The sequence below is a fragment of the Lathyrus oleraceus genome, chromosome 5 (genome assembly GCF_024323335.1).
Source record: "Lathyrus oleraceus cultivar Zhongwan6 chromosome 5, CAAS_Psat_ZW6_1.0, whole genome shotgun sequence".
In the NCBI taxonomy this organism is placed as follows: Eukaryota; Viridiplantae; Streptophyta; class Magnoliopsida; order Fabales; family Fabaceae; genus Lathyrus; species Lathyrus oleraceus.
The window spans coordinates 625,918,696-625,929,114 of record NC_066583.1 but is presented as its reverse complement, the minus strand read 5'-3'; the positions used below and the strand labels follow the sequence as shown (position 1 = coordinate 625,929,114).

General features: G+C 35.3%; 1 protein-coding gene across 2 annotated transcripts; it reads left to right on the top strand.

Moving 5' to 3' along the window:
- Positions 1 to 2,379: 2,379 nt before the first annotated feature.
- Positions 2,380 to 9,483, top strand: LOC127087252 (pre-mRNA-splicing factor ATP-dependent RNA helicase DEAH7). Of its 2 annotated transcripts, none has more exons than XM_051028115.1 (16): positions 2,380 to 2,614; positions 2,712 to 2,850; positions 2,975 to 3,175; positions 3,477 to 3,737; positions 3,851 to 4,021; positions 4,126 to 4,238; positions 4,357 to 4,457; positions 4,578 to 4,686; positions 5,353 to 5,530; positions 5,619 to 5,848; positions 5,938 to 6,114; positions 6,545 to 6,616; positions 6,762 to 6,938; positions 7,239 to 7,300; positions 7,389 to 7,541; positions 7,627 to 9,483. In XM_051028115.1, the coding sequence occupies exons 1-16, from the start codon at positions 2,609 to 2,611 to the stop codon at positions 9,224 to 9,226; spliced, it is 3,750 nt and encodes a 1,249-aa protein (XP_050884072.1). In that variant the 5' UTR covers positions 2,380 to 2,608; the 3' UTR covers positions 9,227 to 9,483. The 2 variants fall into 2 exon arrangements, with proteins under 2 accessions (XP_050884072.1, XP_050884071.1); XM_051028114.1 differs by having other exon boundaries at positions 2,381 to 2,614; positions 2,709 to 2,850.
- The last annotated feature ends 936 nt before the right edge of the window (positions 9,484 to 10,419 follow it).

The window sequence follows — 10,419 nt, the reverse complement described above, 5'->3', positions numbered from 1 at the left end:
TTGTGCTCTTTGTTCATGAGGGTCTCAACCCTAGATGTGAACTTGATGAATCAATGTGATCATGCTCTACCTACAAAAGGGTTAGACAAATACAAAAACATATTTTTGGTATTTTAGTTAGTGAAATGATAAAATACAAGTATGATATAATCACAAAGTGCTTGGTGATCTCTCCCAAAACAAACCCAATGAAGGAGGGGTAAGGAGAATACCAAGATATGATCCCAATACTCATGCTTATGATGGAATTGCATGAGGGATCTTAGGGTCAAAATTGGGGTCTTAAAGATACATTAAACGGACTGGATATTCTAGGGACCTTATTTTATAAACATAATAAAGAAAAAGCCTTTTATTATTAATAAATAATTCGATACAAGTACCAAAAGTATTGGTCTCTAGGGCTTACACCAACATTATGGTGATTTTATTAGATGATAAAAATGCATATGGCTAAAAATGCAAAATTGGACAAATAGACTTGTATGGGATGGATTTAAAATGCCCGAATAAAATTGGGGTATGACACATGTGATCATTAATAGGATTGTATGTTTCTTAGAGGAAAAAACATTAGTAGTTTGATATATTATGTTTTTATTAGCTTGATGTAATATGATATTGTCACAATTACTTTGTGGTTTGGTACCAAATGGAAATGTCATTATTGACTTGTTATATATGTGATTTTGGATTCTTAATTGTCATTCTTGTGTTCTTACTTTCTTGCTTTAAGGCTTTAATCTGTCATGATTTTTAACTATCCAAATATTTATAATTTTATATTTTTGTGTAACAAGATGGGTGACAATTCAAATAAGAGTTTGGATGAAAGTTCAAATGATAATTCATATGAGAGTGACACTACTTTTGAAATAGATATTGAAGTCTAACAGGTTAATATAAATCAATATCAAATTGCAACAACGGTGGCTGCTTTTATTGTTATAAACCATGTTTTGAAATACATTGTCAAAGAAAAGAAAACTACGTCAATTCTCTCCGGCCAACTATGGTATACAAAATTAATAACAGGAAATGGTAACATATTTTTTAAGAAACTTCGAATGAGGAAACACGTCTTTCAACATTTGGTATGTGAGTTAACTAATAATTATGGATTAACACCTACTAAACACATTGGAGTTGAGGAAAATGTTGGAATGTTCTTATATATGATATGGCAACCTTCCTCATATACAAACGCCCAAGAGCGGTTTCAACATTCTAGTGAGACCATTCATAAATATTTCAACAAAGTTTTAGAAGTTGCATGCAAGTTGGGGAAAAAGTCATTAAACCCGTTGATCTTGTTGACTCTTCTCAATATATCAGAGATGATAATCAATATTTGCCTTACTTCAAAGACTATATAGGGGCAATAGATGACACACTTACTTAAAATACATATCCCAACAGAGAAACAAAAACTGTTTTCAATAGGAAAGGACATACACGTACTAATGTGATGGTTATGTGTGACTTCAATACGTGTTTTACTTGCATTGTGTGGATGAGAAGGATCTGCTAATGATGCAAAAAATCTTATTGATACTCTTCATAAACTTGATTTGCGATTTCCTTATCTGGCAGAAGGTCAATTTTTGGTACTTCAAATATTTTTATTAGTATAATAAATATTTTTATATTCTTGTCTAATATGTTTTGTTTATATACATATGCAAATAATATATTGAATATTCAGGATACCCGTCACTTAAAGGTTTCTGTGATTGAAAGAACATTTGGTGTGGTAAAAGTAAGATGTAAAATATTACAAGAAATTCTTAGTTTCAAACTTCAAACTCCAATGACTACTATTTGAACTTGTTTTGCACTTTATAACTTTTTAAGAGGAACATACTCAAGTGACTTAGATATTCTTGAAAGTTTAGAGAACATCAGTGATTTACAAGTCAATGTGCAAGATTTCCATGAAGAAGATGGATGAAAATTGTGTACTAACTCATGGTCAATGATAAATTCTAACTCAAATTGATGTTATATATATTGAAGAAATAAGAAACATTATCAGAGACCAATTGTCAAGAAACATGGGGATAATAGTTTTATTTTTATGTTTGATGACTTAAAAAAAACTAGAATGACATTTAAAATATATATATATATATATATATATATATATATATATATATATATATATATATATATATATATATATATATATATATATATATTATTTATAATTAAAAAAATTGTTTTTATATTTAAGTTGCTAAACAAAAAAGAATCATTTTTTGGAAGAAAACTAACGCAAATTAGCTTCTACTTTTTTTTTAAAATCTCTAAAAGAAAATCTCAAAATATTTTAATAATTTTTTTTATTTTTTTTAATCTAAAACAAATGGCCCGATAATAGCGCTCATTACAAAAAAAAAGTTTCCTAAGTCTCTCTCATCCATCGATCGCCGCCGAGAAACCCTTTTGCGAAACTCTTCTCTCCGCCGTCTCTCGTCCATCGATCGCCGCGGAAAAACCCTATCTGAGTTCAGTTTCGTTCCACTGCTCTATTGCTCGAATTGAGAGACCCTATTTCCACTGAGATTGCTCTATTGCTGTTTGTATTTGAGTTTAGTTGCATACTATCATGGAGGTAAGTAACATTTTCGTTCTTTCTCCATCGTTTTAACTCTTGTTTGGATTTTGGTTTAGTTGTTGATTTTATCTTTGCTGTTGTCCGTGATTAGAAGAAGGTCGAAGGGGCTGAGGTAGTTGACATTGACAAGACGACTATGATTATGGAGCCCGAGAAGTCTATCGGAGGTGGACTCTTTGTTCCTGGTAAGGAAAGGGTAGTGTATGTCGCACCGGAGAGAAAATCGCGATTAGGTACTGCTTTGTTGTGTAGTTCAATTTTTTACACATATTGGTTGTTCATATCGGCTATGATTTTGTGTTGTGGATTCTTAATGCTGATGCTTTTCATTGTTTGTTTTGACGTATGATTTAACAGGACTAGATACCCTTGCCATTGCAAAACGCGGGGAGTCTCAGAGTGAAGCGGCATTCAAGGTGCCAAAAGAGATTACCACATCAATTGCAGCTGCTGGAGACGATGAAGACGAGTCCTCTATTGTTGAGGAGAGTGAACACACAGGTGCACGGCGTTCTCATAGAAGATACCGTGAGACAACAAGTGAAACATCGCGTGCAGGTATTTATTTGGTTATATAGTTAAATTCCTTTTTCGTATATGTTGCTAGCATTTGTGTATAGTTTATTAACATTTGGCTTTATGTATACTATCTTCATTGATGAAATATTAAGATTAGACTAATATGTTTAAGGGTAACTGAAAAGGAATTTTCTCCAACTTTCGATGCTTAATGCATCTGATGACAATTTAGAGTTCTCATACCCTATTGCTTTTTTGTGTGTGTCTGGAGTTATGGTGTTAGTTTTGTTTCTCAATAAAAGAAATTAATAATCGAAGATCAATGACTTTGTCTTTACAGATAGCTCTCTTACTGAAGAAGCTTCACCTTCACGTGGATATGACAGGGAGAGTCATAGGAGCAACAGGAGGGACGATGATAGTGAGAGGAGCGACAGGAGGGTCGGTAGTGAGAGGAGCGACAGGAGGGACGGTAGTGAGAGGAGTCACTATCATAGGAGTGAGCAAAGGGAAGATCACAGGAGGGAGAGGCATTCTGGATACCATAGAAAGAGAACCAGATATGACAGTGATGATTATAGGAGGGAGAGGAGTTATTCGGGTATGTAATTGTTACTGTCCTGTTTATGTAATTTGTTTAATTAATCAAAGTACTAGCCATTTTTTATGACCGGTAAGAAAATGTTAGAGTGATGAATGTATTTGTATCCGCAGGAAGGTCTGACTGGGACAATGGCAGATGGGAATGGGAAGATACTCCACGTAGGGATAGTGTGTCTAGCTCTAGACGTCATCAACCATCACCATCTCCAATGTTCGTTGGTGCCTCACCTGATGCACGTCTAGTTTCTCCGTGGTTGGGGGGCCATACTCCTAATTCATCTTGTATGTTATTTCGATTTCCCAATATTGTATTTGGTTTTGAATGTCGATGTCAAGACTGTATACGTATATGATAATCTTTGACAAATAATTTTATTTTACTTCAGATACACCTTCTCCTTGGGACCATGTTTCTCCGTCTCCTCTCCCAATACGTGCTTCTGGATCTTCAGTCAAATCTTCTGTTTCTCAATATAATCGGAAGTCGCATACGTATAAGGTAATTTTGTACCAACGTCAAAATGTTACAGTGTATTTGATGGTTTATCATAGATAGAGTATGACAGTGATGTTTAACATATAACAAAAAACTAGCTACTAATAATTTCATTCCTCAGGAGGAAATGGCAGGCAAGTCTGAGTTAGATGAAAAACACTCGTATAATGAGATAACCGAAAGCATGCGTGAAGAGATGGAACGCGATGCAGACCGAGCATGGTATGTAATTTAGTTTTGCAGGTTATTTTTGTTTTATATATATCTACTTTTGAAGACATTTTTCTATATTTGTCATGTGTGATGTTGTATTGTTTAACATAATTAATTATTGTTATGAAGGTATGATAGAGAAGAAGGAAGCACACTGTTTGATTCCGACAACTCATCACTATTTCTGGGAGATGAGGCTTCCTTTCAGAAGAAAGAGGCCGAGTTGGCTAAAAGACTGGTAACTCCTAGGCTATCAGTTATATATTTAAATTAAGTTATCTTTCCCTTGTATGTGCTTGACTGTTATGCATTTGGAGAATTAATTACTTATAGGATATCAATTCAATTATATATTTATACTAAATTATCTTTCCTCTTCCGTTATTATTAAGTTTGTATTCTGTAAAAAATGTTGTTAAATAGGGAAATTAAAGATAATTATTGACCTTAAGAAGAGTCAATATGATTTAGTATTGAACTGTGAACTGGTTCTATATTCAACATCATAGCATGGCATTTTTTTAGTATACACTTGTATCTCATTTAGCCAAATATTTAAATTGATTAGAAGTTACCATTATGATCCTTCTAATTGAAATTTGGTGCAGTTACTTATATTTTCTACATGTATGTCCTTGGTTGTTGTGGTGACAATCTAGATAGACATGTTTTAGCATGTAGTCTAAGGCTACCAACGTGAGTGACTTTTGAGTGACTGGCCTTAGAATCAGCTATATGTTTTAAATAAATCAACTAAACCATTAATTTGTTGAAGATTCTGTTTTTCTGTATCCAATTCCAATATCTCAACTCATGTTCTTTTCTTTGAGTTGGTATGTGATTTATGTCCCACATTTGTCTGGTTGAGTTGCTAATGTACAAAGTGTAAAATGTATTGGCACAGACCCGAAGAGATGGGACAAAGATGTCTCTCTCGCAAAGCAAGAAATTATCTCAGCTTACAGCTGATAATGCTCAATGGGAAGATCGGCAACTGCTAAGATCAGGTGCTGTTAGAGGTACAGAGGTCCAGACTGAATTTGATGACGAGGATGAACGCAAAGTCATTCTTCTTGTGCACGGTAATTATTGGTCTTACCAACTTTGACAATTCAACATATTAGAATTATTGATCTTTTTGGCTGAATATCTTTTTACTATTGGTCACAGATACTAAGCCTCCTTTTCTCGATGGTAGAGTTGTTTTTACTAAGCAGGCAGAGCCAATTATGCCAATAAAAGATCCAACATCAGACATGGCTATAATTTCTCGTAAAGGATCTACTCTGGTAAGAGAAATTCATGAGAAACAGAGTTCAAATAAGTCTCGCCAACGCTTTTGGGAACTTGCTGGCTCAAAACTTGGTGATATCTTAGGTGTTGAAAAAACAGCAGAACAGGTATTCTTCTGGAATAATTTTGATATTTGCTACTCTCTAAATGGTTTAAAGATTTAGTCTTATTTAATTTTTTTTTCTTCAAACGCTAGATTGATGCCGACACTGCCGTAGTGGGTGAAGATGGTGAAATTGATTTTAAGGAGGAAGCTAAGTTTTCACAACACATGAAGAAGGGAGAAGCTGTGAGTGACTTTGCTAAATCAAAAAGTCTTTCTGAGCAAAGGCAGTATCTGCCTATTTTTTCAGTACGAGAAGAGTTATTACAGGTTGATTTTTCTGTTTTACCTTTGGTGATTATTTTTAGGGTTGCTTTTTTTCAATCAAGGTTATTTTTCCAAAATATCACAATCAAACAGTCTAAATGTTTAAGATTAGGATATCAAATATGGTTTGGACATGCCCATTCTGTTTTACTTTTTTTTTGTCCTAGTCATCAAGTACTATGCAGGTAGGTGACCACATTTGTATTTTTTTAATCACGGTAGATACAAGACCCAAGTCCCCTTTCCTTATTTCATCGTACACTTGAATTATGTAATTTCACATTTTTAAGGGCTTGTTCGGGTTTCTAATTTTTTTCCACCATGTGTACATTTAGCATTCTCATATCTTCAATAATATTGTTTCCACTATGATTTTCTAACTAAGACATATTTTTCTCATTGATTATTGCAACAATTCATTTATGATGTGTAGGTGATTCGTGAAAATCAGGTGATAGTTGTAGTGGGGGAAACTGGTTCAGGAAAGACAACCCAATTGACACAGGTTGTTATCGTTTTCTATTTTATATTCTTAAATTATGTTATTCACTCTAGAAAGGAAAAAAACATATTAAAAGCACATGTTATTTGTTAGAAATAGGTAACCATGTTCATCAAAATAGAACTTGACATTTGGTGCTTCTGAACAGTATCTGCATGAGGATGGCTATACTATAGGTGGTATAGTAGGTTGCACCCAACCAAGGCGTGTGGCAGCTATGAGTGTTGCCAAGAGAGTTAGCGAGGAGATGGACACAGAGTTAGGTGATAAAATTGGCTATGCTATACGTTTCGAGGATGTGACTGGACCAAATACCATAATAAAGGTGAACAACTCTATTTATATTTTTGAGATTGACAAATGTTACTTTATATGTTAGTTATATTGTGGGTGGGAAAAGAACCTTCAAAGCTTAACCTCCTTATCACTCAACTCCTTCACCCCGGCCACTGAGCCAACCTTGTATAAAATCAAAGTTAATCAGTATGCTTTGTTTGAAGTACTATTACATGATTTCTTTTCATCGTTAGTGTGCACGAGGAAAACATGCATTGTAATTGTGTGGTTACGTTAATCATAAACTTTTTGGTGCTTTGCTCTAAACTTTAGTGGTTACATTTTACAGTACATGACAGATGGGGTACTTCTGCGTGAAACACTTAAAGACTCTGATTTAGATAAGTATAGGTACAGTATTGCCAAATCTTCCCCTCTCAATGTCTTGTTTGTTTGAGATAGGCAATGTTAGTAATCATCCTGTTTAAAACTTTTTCAGGGTTATTGTGATGGACGAAGCCCATGAAAGATCATTAAGTACAGATGTCCTTTTTGGAATATTGAAGAAAGTTGTAGCCCAACGCCGTGATTTCAAGCTGATTGTTACATCAGCAACTCTGAATGCTCAGAAATTCTCAAATTTCTTTGGAAGGTAATGTTAATTCCTCATATATCATTCTCTCTAGTTTTTATTTATAACTTTATTTTGGTTCAATCTAATTGGGGCATCCTTGCAGTGTTCCGATCTTTCATATTCCTGGGAGAACATTTCCTGTCAATATATTATGGAGCAAAACTCCATGTGAAGATTATGTTGAAGCAGCAGTGAAGCAGGCTATGACTATTCACATAACTAGCCCTCCAGGTGACATCCTTATCTTCATGACTGGCCAAGACGAGATTGAGGCAGCTTGCTATGCCCTTGCTGAAAGAATGGAGCAGATGATATCATCTTCAAACAAAGAAGTCCCAAAACTTTTGATTCTTCCTATATATTCTCAACTTCCGGCCGACTTGCAAGCAAAGATATTTCAGAAAGCTGAAGATGGTGCGCGCAAATGCATTGTGGCCACTAACATTGCTGAGACATCATTGACTGTGGATGGTATCTTCTTTGTCATAGACACAGGCTATGGTAAAATGAAGGTGTACAACCCTAGGATGGGTATGGATGCTCTCCAAGTCTTCCCTGTTAGCCGTGCTGCTGCTGACCAGCGTGCTGGCCGAGCTGGTCGAACTGGCCCTGGTACCTGCTATCGATTGTATACAGAGAGTGCTTACCTAAATGAAATGTTGGCCAGTCCAGTTCCAGAGATTCAGAGGACTAACCTTGGCAATGTGGTTTTGTTGCTGAAATCTCTTAAAGTTGAAAATTTACTCGACTTTGATTTCATGGATCCACCTCCGCAGGATAATATTCTCAATTCTATGTACCAGTTGTGGGTGTTGGGTGCCCTTAACAATGTGGGGGGATTGACTGAACTTGGATGGAAAATGGTTGAATTTCCACTAGATCCTCCACTTGCTAAGATGCTTTTGATGGGTGACCAGTTGGGGTGTCTCGAAGAGGTTCTTACAATTGTTTCAATGCTTTCGGTACCGTCAGTTTTCTTTAGGCCAAAGGACCGAGCAGAGGAGAGTGATGCTGCACGTGAACGATTTTTTGTGCCAGAGTCTGACCATCTAACGCTGTACAATGTTTATCAGCAATGGAAACAGCATGATTACAGAGGGGATTGGTGCAACGATCATTATTTGCATGTTAAAGGTCTCAGAAAGGCTAGAGAGGTAAGATCCCAGCTGCTTGATATTCTCAAGACTCTCAAAATTCCGTTAACCACATGCTGGCCCGATACAGATGTTGTCAGAAAGGCAATTTGTTCTGCGTACTTCCACAATTCAGCAAGATTAAAGGGTGTCGGGGAGTATGTTAACTCACGAAATGGGATGCCATGTCACCTTCATCCCAGTAGCGCTCTCTATGGCATGGGTTGCACTCCTGATTATGTAGTTTATCACGAGTTAATCCTAACAACAAAGGAGTACATGCAGTGTGCCACAGCGGTAGAGCCCCACTGGCTTGCGGAGTTGGGACCTATGTTTTTCTCTGTGAAAGAGTCTGATACATCACTACTAGAACATAAAAAGAAACAGAAGCAAGAGAAAACGGCCATGGAAGAGGAAATGGAAAATTTAAAGAAGGAACAAGCAGAGTTCGAGAGGGAAAATAAACAGAAGGAGAAAGAAAAAATGGCCAAGAATCAGCAGCAAATTTCCATGCCAGGTTTGAAAAAGGGTTCGTCCACATTCTTGAGACCAAAAAGGTTTGGTTTGTAAATATATTATAACACTGTCAGATATTAGTGAACTCATGGGAGAGAGGGAAGTGAAAAAAGGCCTACATTCCAATTTTAAGGAGTAATCGGCAAATTACAAATTATTATTATTGATTTGTTACTGGAGTTATTTCCTCTGGCCATACTTCCTGCTCCTCAAGTTACTGTTATGTATATGTTGCATTGACTGATAGAAGAAATTCACCAGTTATCAAATTGCCATCTATTTAGAACTTGTAATATAGTGTTCAGCAGTCATGCATTTATCTTTCAGCCTTTTTCTGTACAAAACACCAAGCGATTAGTACTTAAAAAGATATTTGTTGAGAAACTTTTCTCTGCACAATGAAATATTTATTTAGATAAGTGCATCAGACTTATCTGTTGATTGAAAAAAGCATGAATATAGTTGCTTTAACGATTGAATTGTTTTGGCAAAATAGTAGTACTAACTAACCATCTCCAGCTATGGTATTCTAAGTATGTTTCATGAGGTAAGATAGTTTTTCATGTTTTTTTCATTCTATTGGAGCATGTTTACATGGCGGATAATCTGTAATGAAATAGTGAAACGTGTTTTATTTAAGGTACTGTATCATAAAAACATTATGTACGAGTTGTTTGAGTATGACTTGATATTGGGTTGCAATCACATGCTATGAAAACTTAATATTTGTTTAGAATCAAGTGTTATTTCTGACTTAACTGGTAAATTCTTTGTATATATCTGAATTGAATCTGAAAGTGTACAAAGTGCCTCAATATATATCAATTGACCAAACTAACTAACTAGCAGATAACAGCCTAACAAATTTTCATAAAAAGATGGAATTAGTTAACAAATTTAATTAACAATGTACTCTAACAATCCCCCTAAAGTTGGATCAAGAGCCATTGTTTGGTGGAGCGATAGGTAGAAGATGAAATAGGTTGCTGCGGCAATTTCTCTTTTACCAAGAGGCAGTCTAGTTCTATGTGCTTCGTCCTCTTTGGAAACAATATTTCTAGTTCTATGTGCTTCGTCCTCTCTTGGAAACAATATGTCTAGCATATTCCTTGTCAAAGTATAACAGAGATGAGTTCAAATGTTGTAATTTGAAATCTTGAAGGATGTAACACAACTATACTCTTATATTCTGCATTTCATTTACATTTGAGACCATACTCTTATATTCTGCCTCAAACGAAACTTGT

Excerpts from the sequence above, each read along its gene's own strand:
- LOC127087252 (XM_051028114.1), top strand. Across the intron at positions 4,022-4,125 it reads CCATACTCCTAATTCATCTT|ATACACCTTCTCCTTGGGAC; the intron begins GTATGTTATTTC and ends ATTTTACTTCAG. Across the intron at positions 7,542-7,626 it reads TTCTCAAATTTCTTTGGAAG|TGTTCCGATCTTTCATATTC; the intron begins GTAATGTTAATT and ends GCATCCTTGCAG.